General features: G+C 41.1%; 3 protein-coding genes across 22 annotated transcripts in view; 1 reads left to right on the top strand and 2 right to left on the bottom strand.

The window, feature by feature from the left end:
• Positions 1 to 154: 154 nt before the first annotated feature.
• On the top strand, positions 155 to 5,318 carry tardbpl (TAR DNA binding protein, like). 4 transcript variants are annotated; one of them, XR_004657323.1, is made up of 7 exons: positions 157 to 917; positions 1,600 to 1,763; positions 1,898 to 2,038; positions 2,678 to 2,848; positions 2,937 to 3,057; positions 3,834 to 3,980; positions 4,714 to 5,318. XR_004657323.1 is itself a non-coding variant. In XM_034877083.1 (6 exons), the coding sequence occupies exons 1-6, from the start codon at positions 677 to 679 to the stop codon at positions 3,926 to 3,928; spliced, it is 933 nt and encodes a 310-aa protein (XP_034732974.1). In that variant the 5' UTR covers positions 157 to 676; the 3' UTR covers positions 3,929 to 4,642. The 4 variants fall into 4 exon arrangements, 2 of the variants coding, with proteins under 2 accessions (XP_034732972.1, XP_034732974.1); XR_004657324.1 differs by having other exon boundaries at positions 158 to 917; positions 2,937 to 3,021; XM_034877083.1 differs by lacking the exon at positions 4,714 to 5,318 and having other exon boundaries at positions 3,834 to 4,642.
• Positions 5,319 to 7,707: 2,389 nt separating this feature from the next.
• pgd (phosphogluconate dehydrogenase) lies at positions 7,708 to 14,401 on the bottom strand. Of its 2 annotated transcripts, XM_034877711.1 has the most exons (14): positions 14,241 to 14,401; positions 13,776 to 13,851; positions 13,498 to 13,677; positions 13,335 to 13,400; positions 13,130 to 13,248; positions 12,865 to 12,934; positions 12,643 to 12,777; positions 12,321 to 12,510; positions 11,009 to 11,139; positions 10,643 to 10,776; positions 9,930 to 10,029; positions 8,927 to 9,049; positions 8,130 to 8,274; positions 7,708 to 8,089 (listed from the first exon to the last, which is right to left on the bottom strand). In XM_034877711.1, the coding sequence occupies exons 1-13, from the start codon at positions 14,246 to 14,248 to the stop codon at positions 8,155 to 8,157; spliced, it is 1,452 nt and encodes a 483-aa protein (XP_034733602.1). In that variant the 5' UTR covers positions 14,249 to 14,401; the 3' UTR covers positions 7,708 to 8,089; positions 8,130 to 8,154. The 2 variants fall into 2 exon arrangements, with proteins under 2 accessions (XP_034733602.1, XP_034733601.1); XM_034877710.1 differs by having other exon boundaries at positions 7,708 to 8,274; positions 14,241 to 14,400.
• A 1,417-nt stretch (positions 14,402 to 15,818) lies between these two features.
• Positions 15,819 to 23,865, bottom strand: part of kif1b (kinesin family member 1B) — a 63,930-nt gene continuing 55,883 nt past the window's right edge. For 12 of the 16 annotated variants that reach the window (XM_034877691.1, XM_034877693.1, XM_034877694.1 and 9 more), the window contains 13 exons: positions 23,539 to 23,644; positions 23,086 to 23,112; positions 22,037 to 22,151; positions 21,804 to 21,937; positions 21,628 to 21,689; positions 21,385 to 21,530; positions 20,948 to 21,208; positions 20,742 to 20,813; positions 20,337 to 20,458; positions 20,101 to 20,253; positions 19,687 to 19,879; positions 19,309 to 19,427; positions 15,819 to 19,203 (listed from right to left, as the gene is read on the bottom strand). In XM_034877691.1, the coding sequence (XP_034733582.1) occupies positions 19,161 to 19,203; positions 19,309 to 19,427; positions 19,687 to 19,879; positions 20,101 to 20,253; positions 20,337 to 20,458; positions 20,742 to 20,813; positions 20,948 to 21,208; positions 21,385 to 21,530; positions 21,628 to 21,689; positions 21,804 to 21,937; positions 22,037 to 22,151; positions 23,086 to 23,112; positions 23,539 to 23,644 (1,553 nt within the window). In that variant the 3' untranslated portion in view covers positions 15,819 to 19,160. The remainder of the gene's footprint in view (positions 19,204 to 19,308; positions 19,428 to 19,686; positions 19,880 to 20,100; positions 20,254 to 20,336; positions 20,459 to 20,741; positions 20,814 to 20,947; positions 21,209 to 21,384; positions 21,531 to 21,627; positions 21,690 to 21,803; positions 21,938 to 22,036; positions 22,152 to 23,085; positions 23,113 to 23,538; positions 23,645 to 23,865) is intronic. The other 4 variants (XM_034877700.1, XM_034877702.1, XM_034877703.1 and 1 more) reach the window with 1 other exon arrangement.

The following is a 23,865-nucleotide window of genomic DNA, read 5'->3' as shown; positions in this document are numbered from 1 at the left end:
CTTAACATGTTGCTAAATTTTGTAAAAAGGTAACCGAAAACTGTTGACGTGAAGTCTAACTATTAACTAAATGTTTTTAATTTTACTTTTTGCCGTCCCTACAAAAAACTAACAGTGAGCCCTCCCAACTGGGTGATGTCATCTCGACAAAGTACGTAGAAAGTAAGCAGCCATTTTGTTAGCTAGCTCGAGGTTACAGAGGTTAGCCGTGTACTGTTGCAAATATTCTCTGCGGTTTACGATTTCGTACTTAAATCTTACATAAAAGGTACATTGTCGTTATTGTTATTTGCGTACAATTTTCGGTCCTACGCTCGTAGAGAAAGGAGGGCTCGTGTGTTTGTTAGGGGAAAACGAGCGCGAAACTGGATGGTCATTCATTTTCCAAGCCGTCTTGAGTTTGCTAGCTTGTTAGCTAACGTTAGCTGGCTAACTTGTTTAGCTACGCGTGGTGTGAGCCGAGAAGAACACATATACAATATTTATAGCTGCAAGCTATTGAATGTTAGAGTTGTTGAGTGAGTGTTAACGTTTCACACAGTTTGTCTACGATTGACTGCTCTTGCATTTCAGTTGCGTCACTCACTTAAGTCAACTTCAGCGACGGTCGACGCTACAAACTCGTGTGCATCATCTGCTGCTTCCACTCAGACCAGCGCTCAGCCATTTAGACACCATGTCAGAGTTGTACATTCGTGTGGCTGAGGATGAAAACGAAGAGCCCATGGAGATCCCTTCAGAGGACGATGGGACTATTTTACTGTCATCGGTAGCAGCACAGTTTCCAGGGGCGTGCGGGCTGCGTTACAGGAACCCAGAGTCCCAGTGCATGAGGGGAGTCCGGCTTGTGGAGGGTGTCCTGCATGCACCAGAGAACGACTGGGGAAGCTTGGTCTATGTCGTTAATTACCCCAAAGGTGAGGTGTAAATGACTTGGGCTCATCATTTATTATTGTATATAATCAAAGGTACATAGGGCTGGGTAACGTTATCGTTCAAAAATTGCCATGGTCAAAATACAAAAAAACGGTTGAAGTGCAATACAGTTCAACAATAACACCCCAACCGCTGCCTCCAAAACACAACAATAAAGTGGAATCAGTACCTCTGCATTCATTTTAACTATTTTTGGTCTCATTCAGACTAAGAATTGTTAATGATCCATCATGCAGTTATTTTTTTGACAATAGCATGCTTCCATCTTTGTGGCAAGGTACATAAAGTAAAGGTTTATGAGTTTGGTGTGGACGATTTTGACTGGCCTGCACAGATTGCGACTGACCTCAGCCCCTCAAACCTCTTTGGGATGAACTGGATTGAGCAAGGCCTTATCCACCCAACACATCACAGACATAGTTAGATGTCCAAATCTTGTGTAAAACCTTTTGGGTTAATGCGCATGGGTTTGGAGTAAGAGGTTCTAATACCAGATGAGTTTCTGTGGAGGTGTTCACTACTTTTGTTCATGTACTATATCTTACTCTTTGTGTTTCCATCTCTACCAGACAGTAAAGGGCTCAGAGGGTCAGGTTAACTTTTTATTTTTTTATATTTACATGTGTTATTTCAGTTAACTATATCTTTATTTATTTTCTACAGATAACAAAAGGAAGATGGAAGAAATAGACGCTGCCTCAGCTGTAAAAGTAAAAAGGGGCTTTCAGAAGACGTCAGATCTCATTGTACTTGGGCTGCCGTGGAAAACAACAGAACAAGACTTGAAAGATTATTTCACAACCTTTGGGGAGGTCATTATGGTGCAGGTATTGACATCTCATCTGAGTATTTTTTTCAACATTTCTTTGTCAGGTTTAGAATGTAATAAGACTATTTTGTCATGTTTCTGGTTTAGTTAAAAATGGTAATACAGCTCACATGTCCTCTGTGTTCACTCCAGGTCAAGAGAGATGTAAAGACCGGCAACTCAAAAGGATTTGGGTTTGTCCGGTTCACTGAGTATGAGACACAAACCAAAGTTATTGCTCAGAGACACATGATTGATGGACGATGGTGTGACTGCAAACTTCCCAACTCAAAGGTATTTTGGGCCCCATTTAAAGAGTATACAGTGTTCCCATACATAACTTTTACATGGGCGCCCGCCCAGGTAGATAGAGACCCGCCCAGGTCAGTTGTAGAGGGGGCTGGATTTCACCATATAAAGAGAGTAACATTTCTCGAGTCGGGCTATAATATCCGCAGACATTTCAGTAACACGGTGAATCCTTTATTTTCTTGCTGAGTAACATGAAAGTAGAATGAACAATGCAGTGTTTTTGGAAACGGTGAGTGTTTGTGTTATGTTGCACATAATTTGTTTTAGTTTGGTATTAAATGTGGCCTTTTTTATATTAAAAAAAGTCATTTGACAAAGTGTTTATGTTCCTTTATGTTAACCAGAATTTTGTTAAAGCAAACAAATGGAATAGTTAAGGATGCTTAACAGTTTTGCATCAACAAATTATGTCCAACCTAAAAGACAAACTGCAAACAACCATCAACTATTATTGTCAATGAAACAACAGATAGAAAATTTGTTTCAGCACTTTTTGCTGTCTGTCTCCTAATTTGACTTAAGTTTTGGAATGATATTAACTAAATTGCAATTGATCAAAATATCTGCTCTAGTTTTGCTTTGTTTCTAGATTGCGTAATTGCTGTGCCTCTGTCGTCTCAGGCCTTTCCTGATGAGCCAATGAGGAGCCGTAAAATCTTTGTTGGCCGCTGTACAGAGGACATGACAACCGATGAACTGAGGCAGTACTTCATGCAGTATGGCGAAGTCACTGATGTCTTCATCCCCAAACCATTCCGGGCATTTGCATTTGTCACGTTTGCTGATGACCAGGTGAGATTCCCCATAAATGGCAGTTGGATTTTAAATTGATAGCATAATAATGTCTTAAATTATAATCTGCTCTTCACTTCTTTCTCAGGTTGCCCAAGCCCTGTGTGGAGAGGACTTGATCATCAAGGGCATCAGCGTTCACATCTCCAATGCTGAGCCCAAACACAATAATAGTAGGCAAATGATGGATCGAGGGCGGTTTGGGGCTGGTGGGTTCAGTCAGGGCTATGGCAGTAATCGTGGTGGGCTAGGCAGTGGTAGCGGGGGGGTTAACTTTGGGGCTCTCGGCCTTAACCCGGCCATGGTGGCTGCTGCCCAGGCAGCGCTGCAGAGCAGTTGGGGAATGATGGGCATGCTGGCAAACCAGCAGGGTATGAGCACGACGGCAGGCACTCCCACTACGACCCGAGACCCGACCTATAGCTCTTCCAGCACCACCAGTTACAGCAGCCCCAGTTCAGCTAGCCTCGGTTGGGCTGCAGGCGCTAACACCGCCTCCAGCAGTGGCTTCACCTCTGGCTTTGGCACCTCTATGGAGTCTAAGCCTTCTAGTTGGGGAGTGTAGATAGTTTTGAGTTCAGCTTTTCTGTTGCTTTTAGGCTAATCTGGTAAGTATACCTACAGCTGGGAACTGCTTATATCTTATGTTCCTATTATTAAAAAATATACTGCCTTTTTATTTTGTTAAAGAGAAAGATTTATACTTGTGTGTGACTGATTATGTACTCATGCATTGAATGGGTGAAAAGTTTAGTTTGTTAGTGAAAACTGCTACACTCCATTTTTTGGGTTTTTGAAAAAAAATGTTAGAGATGAGCACGCAAGATAAATATTTATAAACATGCACGAGTATCTCAAGAGCCCCCTCAACCCCTTGTAAAATGGGCTTGATATGATTATATGTCTGTAAGCAGTTGATTGCATCATTTTGTTTGTTTTTGTTTGACGTCTTTTGGAAACGCCTTCATGAAAGTCTCTTCTGCAGTTCACCAACTCTTTCCCAATTTCCCGGGAGGAAGCGCCTCATTGGCAGCAATGTTCGACAGATCTCAGTATCAATTCCCCTCTTCCCATGTGTAAATGCTTTGCCATCAAAGAACACAGCTTCACTCTGCATATACTGTGTTAGACGGTGGGTGTTGTCTTTTTTTCCTCTCCCCTTTTTATGGATATAGAAATCTTGTCTGCTCTTGTTGCTTTTCAAGATCAATGAGTGGGATTGGTGTTGGACCGAGTGAGAGTGGGCGAACGGGAGAAAAAAATGAAAGACGTGTGAGATGGACTGTTTGTGCAGATTAGTCTTTTTTTCTTTTCTTTTTTAAAAGAGACATGCCTGCGAGAGTTGAGAAGAACCTGTGGCTTTGTGCGAGTGTGAGAGGAAGAAGCAAGTACGAGTGTGTCCCTGATGACCATCACAAGGACATTCTCTGCTTTTTCCTCATCGTTTCTATCTTTAATTCTTTAAAAACACAGTGAAATGTCAAGTGCTATGAATATTTGTATCTCTTCGTAGCTTTCTCTTGCTGTCTGATTTGATGTGAATGCTTTGTCTGGTTGTGTGCTTTTATTTTTTTTCTCCTTGTTAGCACCCTCTCTGTGTGAAAATGTGACTTTGTGCTGGTGGAGTCTGTGTGGGCAAAACACTGAAAGTGTGTTGAAGTTTGAGGTTGATGTGGTGAATGTTTGACAAGTTCCCATTGAAAGTTTGTGTTTGAAGTGGTTACGAATGCATTTTCTATGTTTTGTGAATCAAAGGGAAGTCTGAAATAAAACTGAATTTGACTAGGTATAATACACTCTTGACAGTTGACTTATTTTTGACTTAACATTAATTGAACTGCCAACACTTTAATTCACATGTATAGGGACTTCGGACATGGACAGCCCAGGTTTTCGTCTGAATCCAGGTTGCAGTCAGTTATGGAGAAGCTGAAGATATTGTTGGGTGGGCCGGCACAAACCAACAATGGAATTGCTGCACGACTGCCTTAATTCTGAAAAGGATCTTCTTCACCTCACTAGCAAGAAACCTTGGACCATCCCATAGTCAAATGTAGAGCAGACCATACTCAATTGGGCAGAGGTATTTGTTTATACCTACAAATGTCACAATTAGGTAAGAAGTCACACCTGCAGCCTGGCAGCGGTCATATTTATTTTGACAAACTTGTGAAACAGTCTGCCTTTAACGTAAAACATGCATTTCTGTCAGCAAATGGTTTTCTTTATTCCTCGTATCTGTCACTGATAAAAGTATTACCTGGTGGGTTTCTTTTTAATGTGATCATCAAATAGCATTTCAATAGGGCAGGATGTGTTTTTATTTATCCTGATTGTAAAGTGGTTGGAATGTTTGAGCTAAGAGATCTTCAAAGGGACTTTAACAACTGATTGAACATGCCAGCAGGAATTCACTTTCTGTATTGAAATATTTTAGTATTGCAGTGTAAAATAAAGGCTTTGAGTTTTTAATCACCTGTCGTCTCTCAATGTAGATTGATATAAGTATTTTTCTTACGGTTTCCTTGTTCTAAAAAGTATCTTGCACTTAGTATTGATGCTGGCTGTTTAATAGTTAGTTTGAATGTTCTTCCTGTTGATGGTGCTGATGTGCCACTTGTAATTATTTGTGGCACAAAACTCCTAAGGCTTATAGAAATATTTCTATATATCTGTCATTCCTCTCCCACTTTCCTGTCTTAATCGTATAGTATAGTGTTATAAAAATTATTTAAAAAAAATGGAAAGTATAGCAGTTATAGAAAATGTATAAAGTCACAGTATAGTTTAGCTGTTGTACAATAATTGTAAACCACATTTTTTTCAGGTTTATCCTACTTACAAAGCATGTAGAGGTCTGTAATTGTTACATAAGCACACTTTAGACGGAATCTAAAACGAAAATCCTATCTTATGATTTTTAAATAATTATTTTTGAATTAATTAATCATGCAACAAACAATCTTTTAAGCAGCTATATTAAAATGTAGTTTATATGTTCCATATCGGGTTATTTGGTTTGATGTGTCAGAAGTCCAGGCAGTAGAGAATGGTTGGTCTTGAGCAAAACTATTAGCATCTGTTGTCCAGTCTTCCTCCTCCTGCTCTATTATGCAGCATCATAATACTGTCTGGTTTCGCCTTGCTGCCTGCTTTGTCTGCAGATGAATCAGCAGCCTCACCGTCCACCTGCACTACCTTCACTGTGCTCTAATGGCCTCTAGCGCAACCTGCATTATGGCATCAGGCCTCTTTAAGAATATAAGACTTTTAAAAGTAGAGAATGTTCTGTCCTTTGGTTTGTTTACGCATTAGAGAAGAGACACAGCAACACAGATGTTTAGTTTTCATCAACCAATGTGGGGAATCCAAATAAAACAGTAGCAATCCTTTAGTAAAGGGCCTCCCACTGCCTGTCTCTGGTTTCTAACGTGTGTGTAGTATGAATGACCTTGTTTATAGTGTTTGTTCTGCTGTGTTCCCCTTCAGGATCAAAGTTCTGACATGAGAAGTCAAATGAGGAAACGGTAGCATCCCAGAACGGTTGAATAAAAGGTCGAAGCAGTTGCAGCACAAGTGCACTGAGGTGAGGCTTTGTTAACAGTTTATCAGCAGGTGTGATGGCAGCTGTGACATCCTCCCGTCAGGTACAATGTCCCTCTGTGCTGTGGGGGTGAAAGCAGCTGACAATCCCCTGACGAGACTTTAGAGCTCACCGCTGGTCTAAAGTACCCCCAATTTCCACCGGATGCGTAACAGCTGCGGCCATGACTGATAGCTGCAGTCTCGAGGACCCACGAGATCTCGCCAATTCATGTATGTAATAAAACCACAAAAATCTATCCAGAGGAATAGAGAGGAAACAACTCTGTGCTGTATTTTCAAGGTTTAGTGCAGGGAAATATGATCCCCTGTGAGCGTGCTCTATTTTATTTTGAAAAGTAACCGGATGTTTTTGTTTCCGTGCTCGACTTCCTGTCCCGCACCCTGCTCCCTCCGGCGTTCGGCAAAATTAGAAGCTCTGCGTATCTTTTCCGGGGGGCTGCGGATCGCCGGAGCACTGACGGAGTCGGGACGCAGCCGTTCCGCAGTCAGTGGAAATACACACATCGACTGTTCATCTTTGTTTCGCATGACCACAACTGTAAACTGTTTGCCACACCAGGTTTGAATTTGATTCTTATCTACAGTACCAGTCAAAAGTCTGGACACGCTTTCCCATTCAAGTGAATTAGAAAACTTGTAACTGGTATTATATATGTATATATACATACACACACACACAGTGTAAAAGAAACAGGGCCACCTGGTGGACAATCACTGAAATGGTCCTATGTACATTTCATTAATTATAACCCACTACCACTGAGGTGATGTTTACAGTGGAGGGTTCGTTGACAGGCCAAAGAAGCACTCTATTTTTTTAATACAGGATTAATTGATTTGTGAGAATTTATTATTTTCTGATAAGCGACTGTATTTACTTGAATGAAACAAATCTGGCACAAACGTCCCATGATTGGCTGCCACCAAACTAAATTTTGATGCAGATATGGATGTAGACACAGAATAAGACTCTTTAAATGATTTTACTTACTGAAATAACCAAAGTAATGTATAGGATTTTGCAGCCGTGGTAGAGATGTGCTAATAGAACGATAGCATATATTAATATGTTCTGTATGTATCCACACTTCAGGCATGAATAGGCTCAACGTGTCGGTCACCATACAGGCCATTTAAACTAAATGTCCTGTTTATATGAGTAAGGTTATGTCATTTGTTGCCTAACTTAGCGCTGTACACCAACATGTTAATCCTGTTTACAGCACCCAGAGAGTAAGGAGCATACAAGCTAATTATAAAGGGATTGAAATCTTTATTTAGCCTAATACAGTACTGTGCAATGGTTCACCTTATTCCAGTGTTAACATGGTGAACCCTGGGCCAAACATAACTGGTTAACATTCGCCTGACAGCCAGCATACTATCCCTAGTATCAAGTTGGAGTTAACACCTTGTTGCTTCCCCTCTTTTTAATGTAATAATAAAAGTAGCTACATCAAAACACACAAAGTGTAGAGTGTACAACACGCATAATTTATGATTCCACTTCTTGATAAATAAAACTACGACAACAAACTATCTTTGGAGGAGTACAAAGTCAGATTAAGGCGATTCTCTGGGGGACTGGCTCTTAAATATTCAGGCATGGTTATATAGATGGAATGTGTAACATGTATTCTTCTCTCACAGATAACTTCCCCTTCCATGTTTTTGTTTTTTGAGTGGTTTGAAGATGATCCTTAAGCATTGTAGGACGACGAGGAGACATTTCCACCGTGGCCGGTCCAGTTGGTGTGGACAAAATGACCAGGGTTTGACAGCAGCTCATATGTGTGGGCTCCAAAGTAGTCCCTCTGAGCCTAAACCGAAATAAAACATAGGCAATGTTTGACACCCACACAGAGACACTGACGATTCATTTAACTACTGTTTAATTGGTCAACCTTCACATTGCTTTAAAAACAGCAATATGACATTTTACCTTGAAAAGGTTCAAAAACCAAGCCTTAAGGGACGACCTCTAGCTCACCTAGTAAGAGAGTTTGCCCCATGTAGGCTGAGTCCTGCAGCGGCCCGGATTCAAATCCCACCTGCGGCCCTTTGCTGCATGTCACCCCCATCGCTTTCCCCTTCACCCGTCTATCTACTGTAACTACAAATAAAAGGAAAAAAACCCCAAAATAATCTTAAAGAAGAAGAAAAAAAAAGTCTAAAGACAAATGAGTAAAGTAGTTAAACAACTGCTGGGGTCTTAAGGTGCACTATGAGTTCCTGCACGGTTTCAGCAAGATTTTCTTTGTCTGAAATCGTAGGCATCTCTCCTTGATCAGCTAGCTGCCTGTCACCTGAGTACACTTTTCAGGAAATGCCTAATATCAGCCGATATATTGGTCAGGCTCTACCAGATCCCAACACAAATGCTCACAACAGCTACATGTTTTCTTTTTAATCCGATATGCCTCCACACTAGCCATTTGCCCAGTGGGCTCTGCTCTGCAACTGTTGTCTTACCTGAAGGAGATTGGCTGGCAGCTTTTCATGTCTGTAACCATCATAGAAGGACAGAGCTGTGGTGAAACAAGGCATAGGGATGCCATGCTGGACTCCAGTGCTGACTGCTCTGCGCCATGACTCCTACACAAAGAGATTAAAACAGGTTAACAACACTTTTTAATGGCAGTAATATAATTTGAAGTTAGTAAAAGTGTGTTCATGTGAAGCCATAACAAGGTCTTTAGAGTCGTCCCCTATATACTTATGATACAAGGGGAAAGTACCGAATTACTGGTAAAAAACGTCGGTTACAATGTACGAGCCTGAGTATAGTTTGTAGGGGACCGCAGATTTGGAACGAGCTTGAGGAAAACTTAAAATTGTTGCATTCTGTCTCCATCTTCAAGAAACGTGTCAAGGAAAAATTGCTTTCCTCATATTGTTGATAAATTTGTAAATGTTACAATTTGTGCTGGGATTGTCTGTCTGTTTATTTTTTTTTTGGGTTTTGTTTGTTTTGTTTGTCCATGGTAATTGAGTTTTGGAGGTGTGTTGGTTGTTGTGTGTTTCTTATCGGGCCCCCTCTGAAAAGCTTTTAGTAGCTTATTTGGGGTTCCCATTTCATGCGTCCTGTATATGATTGTTGTGCATCATGGAATTGTGATTGAATGTACAGTGATGACGTGTGAAATAAACGAAATGAAACGAAGAGGCCAGTCAGTTCCTAACTGAGACCCAATTTGAGCCGGGTTCAAATTACATTCAGTCCAATTTTGCTGTGCGTCTCTTGGGTCTATGTGACAATATGTTTAATACCAAGTGGATACAAGCGGACTTGCTATGAGCTTTTACTTTTCAAGGAGAACATGTCAAGTGTGATTTGTGAAGTGCAGGGGAAAAGTGGTGCCGTTCACTCTTTTCTATGTACAAGAGGAAATAGCGGGTTCTGTGAGTCTTTGTCAATGTGGGTATTACAGATTGGTCTTTGGCCACTTCCTTCTTTGTATCTTCTTCCTCATACCTGACAGTCCTGCACAGCATTACTGAAGAAAGTGTCCAGCAGCAGGTTCTGCAGCTCAGAGTCTCTGTCAAACGCCTCTTTGATTTTACCCAGGAAGACGCTGGTGGGGTAAAAAAGGAAAGGGCAGTGTTAGCCATCAGCAGAAACAAAGAAATTAAAGACTTATAGTACTACTCATAGTAAAAGTGACATTTCAAGTACCATAACTGAGGGTAATGGTGGCTACACACTGCAAGTCATACTGAGTGTTGTATTTGATTTAGGCTTATGCAACATCTTTGCCAGATTACACAAAGCAAACTAGTGTCACAAGCATAATTTCCTCATTCGCCCTTCAGTTTGATTTTAAAGGAAGAGACAGATATTCTTTCATCTAGATTTCTCACTCCATCATTACACATTGGCCAGTGACAAAATAAAGTCTATAACTTCCTTTATGACAACCATTAAGACTCATGGAAGACTTAGTCCTCTTAACTACAATTATTCCCCAGTTAAAAATCCTATTGTAAAATCTTATAAATTGAATTATATCAATTCAAATATAAAATAAACAAAATACTTGTATTCTTCTCTTTTTCATAAGTTCTTTCCTCACACTGCCTAACCACAGTTTTCACCATCATTGTGAAAGAAGCCTGTTGACATAAAGTTGCACAAGGCAGTAGTGAGGCCAACTAGTGATATGAGGACACACTCGAGGTTGAATGTACCTCCGGATGATGCAGCCTCCTCTCCACATCAGAGCAATCGCGCCATAGTTGAGTGACCAGCCGAACTCTTTGGCTGCCTGCCGCAGCAGCATGAAGCCCTGCGCATAGGAAATGATCTTGGAGGCGTAGAGAGCCTGGAGAGACCAGAATGAATCAATTAATCAGAAAATATTAGTCACTGTAAAAACAAAGAAAAAAATCTTAAATAAAAACTTGGGTTTTGTTTTTGGCAACAGTTTAAGCTGGGAGCATCAATCTTCTTGAAAACAGCTTCAGGAAAAAACTAAACATAATTTAGTAAATTAGTTTTAGCATTGTGTACCTAATAATCAGGCGACTGAGTGTATACTCCACTGTGTGTTCTACCTTTCTGATGTCCTCCAGGAAGGCGGCCTTGTCACCGCTGAATTTGACCCCCTGTGGCCCTGAAAGACTGCGGCTGGCCTCCACTCTCTCATCCTTTAGAGAGGACAGGCATCTGGCGAAGACAGCCTCCCCTGAAAAACAGAGAGGGAGAAGGGAGAGGGGGAATGGAGGGAACAGAGGCATAGAGAGGACCAACAAGGTGAGCTCTCTGCACACGTCACATCATTGAAGCATTACACAAAAGCAGAGCTTGATAAGCAGTCATTTAAATTTCTGAAACCTCTCACAACAAATGATTCCATGCTGCTGCAAGAACACCATGCCGATACAAAAACAATGCCGAGGGATCAGCATGACTCAGCAGTTGTAATAACAGTGTTATAAAAACAGGGCTTACCACTAGTAAATTAGAAAAAGGGACTGCCAGTTGCCACATTAAAAATGAGAATTGCACCACAACTAACAAGATAAGAAGGAACTACTGTTGACAGAGACTTTGCTACAAGACAGCACAGCTGATGATGCAACCCCCAGGCAGAGAGACAGAGTGAACAAATGTCCAGTGAGTGAACTATTCTGGTGAGGAATGTTTTGCCATCCATGCACACCGTGGCAGCCTGCTTCACGCAGAGTGGCTCAGCTCTCACACAATGAAACCTTTTGTAAGACCTCGATCGCTCTATGACAAGTGGATCTACAGCACTGAGAGGGATTAAATAAACTAATAGAAAAATAAATAAATATATAAAACAATCATTGTTGTTGAACAATGGTTGCCTGGTGACAGGCATGTTTCTGCTACAAAATATCTTCATGATTGAACTGTTACTAAAAGGCAAAATGTGTGTGTCCCTTTAACTATGCAAAAATGTGTCTGTTTAGAGGGGCATGAGCTGATATGATTACTACTTTTGCCCTGGATTATTCGTCTTTCTCCCGGCCATCCATCTTGGCCAAAGCTGTTAATGAAACAGTCAGAGCAGAGACCAACACGGTGGACAGTATCACAAATCCTCCTTATGTCACTTAAGATGAGCAGGCCACTAGAAAAGCCTTCAATCTTCTTAGTGGCAGCCACATAGCGATCCACAGTGGCTGTGTGTCAGGTAACTGGCAAAGCTGAGCCTAACAACTCTGGTCATTAGGCCTCCTGCCTTTTACTTACTTGAACCGGTGTTGAAATCATGTGTGACGTAATGGCTTTTGCCATGTCATCATGACAAATGCAATTTCCTGAAAGCAGTAAGCATTGAAAGAAGAGAAAAGGAAATGGGATACTTCCTTGTCTACAACCTCTTTTACTTCCTCTTACCGATCAGAGTCACAGGTGTGCCGTACTCCAGGGCTGAAATGGCCGTCCACTTCCCTGTGCCTTTCTGACCAGCACTGTCCCGGATCTTGGGCAACAGATGTGTACCATCAGAGTCCCTGTATTTAAAGATGTTAGCCGTGATCTCGATCAGGAAGGAGTCTAACTCTGTCTTGTTCCAGTTGTCGAAAACCTGAGTGATTCAACCACAGTGTTAGGACATACTGACAGCCGCATTGGTTGATTTTTTTTTTTCCTTCTTTTTTTTTTAAATTTTTTTTATTTGATTACACAGAACTAGCACAACACTACTAATAAAGATCACCTGTGCCATCTCATCGTGGTCCATACCCAGAACGTCCTTCATCAGGTGATAGGCTTCACAAATCAGCTGCATGTCGCCGTACTCAATGCCATTATGGACCATTTTCACAAAATGACCTGCACCCTCATCTCCAACCTGCACATGCAAGACCATCAGCTTATTGGAAGACAACATTACAACTGACACAACCAATCAGTTAAACACAAATCAAACACCACTCACCCAGTCACAACACGGTTCTCCTGTTCCAACCTTGGCAGCGATGCTTTGGAAGATCTCTTTAATGTGTGGCCTTCAAAACAAGCATTTAAATTGATTAACTTACTGAAACCAAGAGTTACCCTTCTCAGAGACATTCACTGTTTTACCACGCCCAAAGTCACACATATGTGCAACTGTATCAACAGCATGTATGTATGTGCCCCACGTCCAATATCTAGCGTGAAGCTGAAAGTGTAGAGCAGTTAAAGAGTTTGTGATAACTCACCAGGCCTCTTTATGTCCTCCCGGCATGAGTGAGGGTCCATAACGGGCCCCTTCCTCTCCACCACTGACCCCGCTGCCGACAAACAGCAAGCCCTTCTCTTTCAGACTCTTACACCGCCGCTGTAGGACAGAAACGCATAAATACTATAAGAACACCCTCAAACAGAAATAAAGATTTACTGCTGGACAGTGAATCAACCACTTACTGTTGTGTCTCTGTATTCAGAGTTGCCACCGTCGATGATGATATCCCCAGCCTCAAGAAGAGGAACCTGAAGAACAAACACAGCGCAAAGCCAACTGATGTATCTAGGTTGGACTCAATGTTCCACTAGGGATCGTGAAACAATTTCTGCACAAACTACCAACCAGTTTGTCAATGAAGTCATCCACAGCCTGTCCAGCCTTGACCAGCAGGATGATCCTCCTGGGCTTCTTCAGCTTGGACACCATGTCCTCCAGTGACTCTGCGCCAACCACCTTGGAGCCCTTCGCCTCATTCTTCAGGAAGTCATGCACCTTGGACACGGTTCGGTTGTAAGCACAGACCTGTCGGAGAGGGTTGGTTAGTTACTGAGTCGAAAAAAAGTGGAGCAGGTTCTAGTGCCAGAAGTTGTAAATTAAAAACCCATAAGTCATCATCTTACCACGAAGCCATGGTCGTTCATGTTCATTATGAGGTTTTGGCCCATGACAGCCAAACCAATCAGTGCAATGTCTGCTCTGTGAAGACAAAATAATCACATTTACTGACTGAGCTTCAACAAGGACTGTCCACCACCATACTCAAAAACTATTTTCAATATATGCACTTTTTTTCGTAATGTATCTTAAACCCATAATGTTTAATCTCTCTGTTTTTAACTAAAAATGGCAAGCGCTATTTCGGTTATTTACACGCTAAACGTCACGTCATATTATTCTAAAGCAGGTTAGCTAACAAGCTAACAGCTCCGTGTCCACTAGACACTGACTGATCAGGAAGACTAATACCGTTACTGAACAAATTAAACGACTACAAAGTCTACCAAGACTTAACGACACGTATCAGCCACCACAACCTCCCAACTTTATAAACCATCTAGACTGTAAAAGCTATTTTAAGAACTTACTTAGCCATGGTGCTCAGCGGGTAAAGTAGCCGTGGAGTATCAGTGTTAGAATGACAGTCGGGCTCACACACCACTTGTCTTTCCTCCCTAGCTCAAATACTTTACTTCCTCGTTCTCTTCACAACGTGACGACGGCGAGGAAGAGCTTACGTACGCCACCGGAGAGTATCCAATCAGATGACGGCCACCACTGAAACGATGTTGTTCCCGAATTCTCATTGGTTCAGCATCGTGGGGCGAGGTATCTAATCAATTAATTTATAAATCAATTTAAATGTCACCTAAAATCTTTCGAGGTACAATGCCAATTATTTTTGTGATCAGCACTAGCCCCCCGCCACCGGACATATAATACAATACAATAATATGTATAATACAACACTCAGTACATTTTAACTGTGGAGGGCAGTGGTACATTCACAGAAGAATTGTGCATAAGTACAATTTTGAGTAGGCTACTTGTACTCCGCTACATTTCAAAGAGAAATATACTTTTTACTCTGCTACATTTATACGATATATTCTCATATTTCAATATTGCATTTAAAAACATAGGTAAGCATCTAAAATGCCATGCATTACTAAAGATAAAGCCAGTGGCTTGTGGCCCCTAGTTGGACCCCCTGTCGCATTTTAGACGTCTGAGTTGTAAGCAGTTCCACCAAAGACTGATTCCATGTAAACATCTGTCCGTGGCCCAAGTAGCCTAAGTAAAATTGTTTCTGTTTTTACTTATGTCGTCTCTCATTTATCATTTCACAATTTATACGCATTGACTTACCAATTAAGTAAGTCAATGACACAATCTAATGTCATATCTGTCATGTATCAGTGAGAGGAGCCCAATTTCTGCTGAATAAGTTCTTTTGATACTGTAAAAGGCATACATTTTGCTTTTATACTTTAATTATTCAGTTAAGTAATTAAGTAAAGGATCTAGATAGGCTACTTCTTAAACCACTATAAGTGGCATTTCTAAATTAAACATTGAACTGAATTTAGTGAATTAAATATGGCCCATGTATGGGTTAATTGAAACACAAAATAAAAAAACAACTGTGTTGATTTAGGGGGGGGGGAAGGGAGGTGGTGTTATGGCAAAGAATCCAGACTTAAAGTACTGCATGATTATACATTTTTGTCCATGCAATGAAACAGATTTTAATTCCTTATTATAGTTTTCTTTTTTAAAGATTATTTCTTGGCCTTTATTTTCACAGGACAGATTTAGACATGAAAGGGGAGAGAGAGGGGAATGACATGCCTATATGTGTGCCTACTCCACTAACTGAGCTAACCCGGACCCTTTTAATTCTTAGAAAGTGCACTAGACTATAGACGGAGCCCGAGGCTTCACAGTGGACAATTAATTGTGTAGTTATGAGAAAAAATAAGCAAATTATAAGTAAACCTTTTTCCTGTCTGCTATATTATAATTAATTTGGACTAACCACGAGTATTATTTTTCTCAGTTCTAAAACATCTATTTTGTTGTTTTCCTGGCAGAGATGCTTTTGTAGCACACAACTTTCAAAACGTTGCAATATGAAGTTGCACAAAGGAGAATACAAACAGGCAGCTAATGCACAGTTTGCAGTTTTATTGTTGCCTCATTCACTAAACAGTTCAATGGTGCAAGATTACCATACACAGAATTAGGATATCTGCATGACACATCTATGCTATACAGCGAATGGATTATAATAATTACAAATACAGTAAACATATTTACATTTTAAGTCAAGCTCCATACAACACAGATATTTACAAAATAAGTATGAAAATGAAACCAGTCTGACAAATATTGTACAGTGATAATGTCGTGGTTTGTCTTTTTTCTTCTGGTGAAACAAATTCAAAGGGAATGCAGTTGAACTGACGTAACAGTAATAGCCAGAGGGGACGATGGAAAATATCATGGCTAGTTTTGTTTTGAAAGGCATCAACGGAAAAAATAAAGTGTTGAGGTGAAGAAAGACACCAGCACAACAATAGTATACTGTCATTTTAGATGTCACTAGCTACTTTGTATTATATTCCCTGATATTAGAAAAAAACAAAATGAGTTAAAAACCAACCTTATTTTGTTATAATTCAAATGGTTGGCTAGCATGAGTAGTGAGTAAATATTCTTCAAATCAAGAGCAGACTTCACTCAAACCACTTTCTAATAAAGAGGAAGCACTAATGTAACTCACCTCCTCTGAAAAAGATGGAGTGGGTTACATTTTAGTCATTCTCTTTTTTTTAACCTTTTTTAAATGATGGAAAAACACATCTTCATAGTGCATTCAACGCTCTCCCAGTTCAGACTGGAAGAGGCTGCCACAACATCATTTGGTTCACTCTGAGTAGCACAACTAAACCGCACAGACTTTATTTGATCAGTTAGTTGAACCTTTTATTAATATGTGCAAAGAGCTGCAAACTAATATATACATTGCAAACAATAAATACACACTCCAAAATGATACACCTCTGCAAATTAGTCATTAAAGTGAAAAATGTTCGCTCCAACATATCCATATCTCACACTGTACGCTGAGGTGAACGTGAGGTACCTTGCACTTAGAGCCTTCATCAGTGCATAGATGATTTTTCATTATTATTTTTTTCCATGACAGAAGAAACATTTTCCCAGAAACAATTCAGCAGGTTTTTGTTTCTCTGACCAGCAGGTTGGCTGACCTGAGGGCAGTGACCCTCTGCCATTTTTACTCATTCGGACTTCTGAGTCAAATGTTTTCTGTCTTTACATCAGCAAACAATGAAGATATGTCACCAATAATTCCACTAATATTTGTAACAGGCGATGGCTGCCTCTGTTTCCACACCTTCAACCTTACTTTGTCTTTCATAGGATACAGTAGGCATACTACTGGTTGGTTGGCCAGAGCGTTTAATGCCCTTCTGTGCTTATCACACGTCTACCATTTGAAGAGACAGAGGCATAATATATCCGGAGCCAAATGTAACAGCTGTGGTACAATGAAGAGAGCAAATATTTTTATAAACAATAACAGAAATAAATCCTCTGATAATATGTCATCCCTTTAATATTACTTCTTTCTGTCTAACATACAGCTATCCAGTGTAGCCTTGATATGTGCTCTTATCAGTGTTCCTGATACTCAACATGTGTGATCTGCCCTCGTCTTGCTATAGATATGTGTTAATGTGCAAAATAAGGTTAAACACCAACACAGCTGGTTACAACAAAATAAATGCCCTTGGTTACATTTTGTATAAAACTTCACTGTGGAATGATTAAAAGCATAATAGAAAAAACAATGTTAATTATTTAAAAAAAAGAAACGTCAACCCAATTACAGTTAGATGAGTTTCAATTCAAGAACACAAATAGAAAAGGAACACATGGTAACCTGTGGTACTGCCGAGTAGTAAGTACTTCACTTTAGAGATTTTACCTGACACTAGCATGACAGTGAGGGGAGTCATGAGATAGACTATACATTATCTGTCCTGCAGGCTATCTGCTAGCAGCTTCATCACTTATCTACTTGCGTCAAGGCTAGAGCATTGCAACTTCAATCTTCTTTCTTACTTCTTCCTCCCATTTCACCAGGTTTTGTTTCAGTCTTCGGTATCACACGTACGTGAAGGATCAACTAAATATTAGCAAATGTTGAGACTCTCTTGGGATCCGAGTCGCAACAAGTTAGTATGAGAAAAAAAACTGCTAGAGGAGCTGAGAGGAATGTCTTAAATGAAAGTTAACTACCACACTGATCCCAAAACAGACTGTATGTACAAATTATCTTTTTAGAGCACTGTCCGTCTTCCTCCTCCTCCTCCTCCACCCTGTTTTTTCTTAAGATGAAATAGCAAAAGGACAAGGACAAATATCTACTCCTGCGGGAACAATCCATTGACACATTTTCACTATTGAGATGTGAAATAATCCTCATGCATGTTTTTGCACGTTAGCATGTATTTTTGATGTTGACACAAATGCATGATTGCAAGTAATCGCTTGACTGACGGCACTATCAGGGTTGGCGTTGGTGAATGTGCACAGACTGAAAAGTGGGATCTAACTATCACATGGGAATCCAGCGCTGACCTCAGGTCTCGCTGAGTTGGGACACATCTTTTAGACTTAACATTTAGTAGCTCAAGGCCATTTAGGAGATGGCAGAGGGGAAGGAGGCTAGAGGAGATGGCCTGATGCAAATCTCACAAAGAGAACAAAAACCTATGAATTCCTTAGCAGCAATAGATCTTGAAGTAGCCTTGCTTTCTGTAGCAGAATAGAAAGTAATACATCAATTGGAGAAAAGTGTATATTTTCCCTTCATGGTTTCAACTGTAGATTATCTGATTTGTTTACATTTCTTTTGAGTAAGCAAACCTGGAGTTCTCCTGAGGACTGCTGCAGTTCTCGTGAGGGCATATTAATAACAAATGAAACAACCAGAAAGTAAAATTGAACCCCTTTCGGGAGTCAAATAACACTGATAGAGACAATTTCTTTACAGATGATTGGCAAACAAAAAATTAGTGGCCAGAAAGAACAGTTTCTGAAGAATCGTGCACACACAAGTAGACTATTACAACATGCTACTAGTTAGGGAGATAGGGAATGACAAGGAAGCGGAACAAAATTGGACTCAGACATTGTCATAAAAACAAAAACACAAAAAGCTGAGTAGGAGAGGGCACGAGAAATTGAGAGGAGAAAAGCTAAGTTGGCAGAGGGTTGTTGGAGGGAGAGGGGGAGGCAAATTTCTCTGGAACTGAAACTTTTTAGTCGCATGAAAGGAGACTTAAGCCACAAGTCTACTTACAAGAGAAAACTGTCAAGAATCACAATGATTAATAAGTGTTAACACTTCGTATGTTCAAAAGGCTTTCCAGAAACAATGGAAGCCGTGGTGTCCTGTGTGCCGGTCAACCCACTCAGTTCTTCATAAGGCCACTGCGCCTCCTCGCCAGCTTTGATCTGTGGGAACAGGATTTTCTTTTGTGATGAAACCAGACCACAGTTCCTGAAGAATATTGAGTTTCTTCCTGTTAAAGATAGTGTAAGAAAAGTGTGTGTGCGTACCTTATTGTTCCTGCAAGCAGGGGGTTAAAAGCGTACAACCAGTCGTTCATGTCTTTCTCGTTGTTTGCCTGCAGGAGGATTCCTCGATGTTTTGTGCACACAGCAAACGTGTGGGGAGTCTGAATGGAAAATATCAAATATTTGTCATGCTGCAGGTGTCTTGTAGGTTTTCTATCTATATAGCTTTTAGGTTGATAAAGGAGAATAGTTGTGAAAAGTTGGTATTTTGTTCACATTTTTGTAATAAAACCAATGCAGATCCCTTCTATTATCAAGGGAAGTATTAACTTTGAGTGTTCCGTTCTTTTGGCAGTGTCAAATTAGAGGTTGAGAAGCAGGAATACACTTGAACTTCACTTGAATCACTTGAAACTCTACCTTGAGCATGGCCTGCTGGTCTTCACTGTATTCCACCTGAGCTGTGGAGAGGTTGAGGACACCCCGCTCCACCGGGTCCTTGTCGCTGTTGTAGATGAAGACGTAGGGCCGACGCACAACCACAAAGTGCTTCACCCACGAGTTGGAGCGTGGCTCCATGAAGCTTAGGAAACCTTTCTTGGAAACTACGGATCTAAAAAGGAGCGACAAACAAAGAGATCAGTTAGTTTGTTTGTAAGTTTGTTTTCTTTTTTTTAATTAAAAGGAGCTGTTTTTCTGTTGTTTTTTTTCCAGTTGAAAACACCCAGGTTAAGAAATCAATTCACATATTTTCTGCTTGGATGGAAAACCGAATAATCTATTTTGGTTTGGACTGCACCATAATAGCCAAAGAGCTAACATGTCAGCACTCACCCTGGCCTCATTTCTTCAATGTCAGGCACCAAGTTGAGAAACTCGTTCTTTCCAGCCCGTGCTAGGTAGGAGGTCTCCAGAGTGGGAACCATCGGGAAGTTTTCATAGTCTGAACAAGAGGGACTGGAGGCACGGGAGCTGTTCTCTGGGGTCCTTAGGAACAAAGTACACCAAGTTAGCGTCACGGTGCTAATGAAGACATTCTACAAAAACGAACTTTGTGTTAAAAGCTTTACTTCTGGTCTATTGAACCACAGCGGGAGTCAGACAGAGAAGGGCAAGTGGAGGAGGGGGTGAGGGTGGCGCTGCTGAAGCTGGTCACTGATGGGTCACGTCCCATTGGGGAGATGTCCGATAGCTGAGGGGAAACAAGAGCATGAAATATTTGTTAAACACATGGTTTTATATTTCTGAGGCAAACACTGCGAAAAGGAAAAATACAGACAACTATTTGGAGAGTGACCTGCTGATACTAAAGTAACTATTAGTTGACAAAAAGTAGATGTTCATTCGAGGATCAGTTGCCTATTTGCTACATCACTACAGAATATGAGCACTGAGATAAAAGTAAACCAGACCCTGTACATATATAAACTAATTTTAAAATAAGTAAGTTTAAGTTTCCTTCTATTATTACTCACCTTGCAGTCACTGATACTGTTAACCACTTGGTTATATTCACTGTTGAAGGTATGTGTCAGGAGGCGCAGGCACTACAGAACAAGAACAAAGATGAGTCTGATCTGTTCACTGCAAGGGACGAGAGGTAGCTGCTGCCAGCTGATAACTCTCCAGCAATGAGTAAATCCTCACTGTCAGTATCCCATAACACCGAAACTGCTCTTACCCTAGTAGCTAGCTCCTTCTCACGATCCACCAGGCTCTCAATGTCGGTGGAGTCGTAGCCGCTGCTCTCGCTGGGCGTGATGGCGCTTTCAAAGGTGGTGCTGGAGATCTGCGAGGAGATGGAGGTTGAGGTGGACAGGCTGCCTGAGCTCATGCTGGGGGACAGGAATTCACTCAGGGACTTGGTGGTAGGAGCTGTTCCCACTGGAGCCTCGTCTCCCAACTTCTCCCTCAGCAGGAGCAGGTGACGGGTCTTCTCCACCTGGGCAGATGACAGGGGCGGGGTTAGGTACAAGTTAAGTTTCCTTAAAGTTTAGTTTTTCTTTTAGAGAGATATTAGACAGGGACACTGTGGGGACACAAACCAAAGCTCTGGCAGGTCAAAATACTTTTTTTCTTTAAGATTGGTGAAGGTGAATGTGATCTTTAGGGACCCACCTCATGCAGCTGCTCCATTTTCTCCAGCTCCCATTGGTGCTCCAGGATGAGACTGTCTCCTCTAGGCCTCCAGCCGGCCAGGTTCTCTTCTCCACGCACATAAGCCACAGAAGTGTCCAGGATCTTCCTCCTCCTGCGCTGCATCCCTGCTCAGGACAAAAGCACACAGTTTTTCAGAGGAATTGTGGTAAACTGGCAGCTTGTCCTAAAAACAATTCTTGATTCTTGATGTTGGCTGCTCACCTGGGCTTCCAGTGTCAGACATCTTGCACAAGCTCAGCTCGTAGATGCCAGTGACTCGATTGCTGTAATAAAGTAAAGGAGATTATATTCAAGAGTAGTGTATGGATATAACATGATCCAACTGTCTTCAATTTGGGTGACCGAAATGGGCACAATATGGCAGGCTAAAGTCTTACCAGTCAGGGGTTTTGGAGTATCCACTCCCAAAGAGGTTCCTGAGGGAACGGGGAGGGGAGATCTTTGCGTCTCTGGAGTAGAAGACCATGCAGATGTCTTTGGTAATAATAGCAGGCTGGATGCAATGGTCCAGCTGTGGAGAGGACACACAGCGAGTATGTTAGATACATCCAGGGGGGTAAAAAATTGAGCTCAATGCAAAAAGGTACAATACAAAGGGGCAATGACTGACCTCCAGATATGCAGACAGGGTCATGCAGATCTTCTCTCCATATGGAGTGACTCGGTTTAGCAGAAGGGAGTTGTGCAGGGAGCTGTCCCACACTGCCTCGAAACGGTAGAAAGTCCTGAAGGGGGAAAACCAAAAAATCTTGACTGATCAACAGAATTACAGAGGAATTAACATACTGTTCTCAAGTCCCATTCAGTGCTTTGTTAACAACATGGTGTGTAGGTGTGAAAACAGCAGCAGTGATTAAACTCCAAGAAAACAAACCAGTCTAATTTAGTAAATAACCACACAGAGTCAGATATCGTTTCATGACAGTGAACACTGTGCAGTGACTGATGTGGCCCTCACACATATCCTCAGTCATGACAAGATGTGAGGAAGCACACCAAAGTGAGAGCTCGACAATAGTCACAACGTGATAGGTGTCAGATATGAGGGGAGTTTGTTGGCACAAAACCCAAAAGCAACACAATATAGTTTTTATGTGTTTTGCATGTCATGTTAAAGCTATGATAAAAATAATATACCTCTCAGCATGAATGTAAAGGCCATCAGACTATTTTACAGATATATATAAACTAAAAGGAATAGATTTCAAGACTGTTTACTGTTTGTCAGGATTATTTACTGTTCCTGTCTTTGGCGGCAGGGGGCACTCTCGCCGCTGACTGAAAGTCAGGGCTGCTCTGTTGGTGCCTCAATGGCCTTGGTTGTTATTGAGCTACAACTCACACAGTGAATAACAGCTGAGAGGAAAGCATTCAATTGGAATCTGGGTGCCACAGAAGGTCAACATACCATGACACAAACTATTACAAAAAGGGTTTTACATTTGCATGTAAGATTGCCTTTACTTGTCCATAAAGAAGTTTGAATGAGATTCTTTTTTCTTCAGATGCTATATATTGATGCAAATAAAGGCAGACCTAATGCAACATGCCAACAAAAAACACATACTGTGGAGAACTAGTTTCTATTAATCTAAAGGGCTCTAAAGAAGCATAAAGGTCTTTCACAGAAGGAGCCTTATGTTCTCTGGTCACTTGTACCTATCAATATCCTTATCAATAGAAAGCCTGAGCACAATCAAGAGTCCAGCCGCAGCAGGGGGAAAAAGAGAGTGCACACACAAAAAGACAGAAGCACAGAAAGTCAGGCAAAAGAGACAATGGAGCAAATTAACAGGGAAATCAACAGCAGTGAAAATGGAAATGGTCGTGCAATGATCCCACTGAGCCTTTAGCAAATATAAATACAACGACAATACACAGATGTTTCCTGAGACTGTTTTGAAGAAAAACAACATGTGGCAATATTGGAAAACTGACCAAATAACGGAGTGGATATTTGCTGCATTGAAAAAATATCTCTAAGTTAGGCTTAGGAGTAATAATCATACAGAAAACAAGCAGCAAACCTAGCACCAATAAATCAATTTAAAACTTGAAATGTTAATTATTAATGACATAATAATTAGTAATGTTGGTGGGCATTTCAGCTACCTGTTGGAGTTGTGGGATGACTTGATGTTCTTGGCGGAAATGATGTTGAGGGACAGGACAGCATCTGCAGCGCTATCGTCCACTTCAGCTTTGCTCCTAATGCGGCCTGGTGGGACACAGAGCAGCACAACACATTATGGATTATAAACTCAGCCACAGTAGTTTGACAAACCAGTTTGTCACAGTGCCCAGCAGCAAGACACACACCTGCTTACTCATCAGCCTCTCTGGACAAAAATGTCAGCAGGAGGCTTCCGGTTTGAGCATGTAGCGAGCAGACGTGTGAGGAGCGGCTCCTGAAATACTTTTTACTTTCTACCTCATTTT

Source organism: Etheostoma cragini, chromosome 7 (assembly GCF_013103735.1).
Source record: "Etheostoma cragini isolate CJK2018 chromosome 7, CSU_Ecrag_1.0, whole genome shotgun sequence".
Lineage (NCBI taxonomy): Eukaryota > Metazoa > Chordata > Actinopteri > Perciformes > Percidae > Etheostoma > Etheostoma cragini.
Note: the sequence above shows the minus strand (reverse complement) of the source record. Positions and strands in the feature narration are given on the sequence as shown.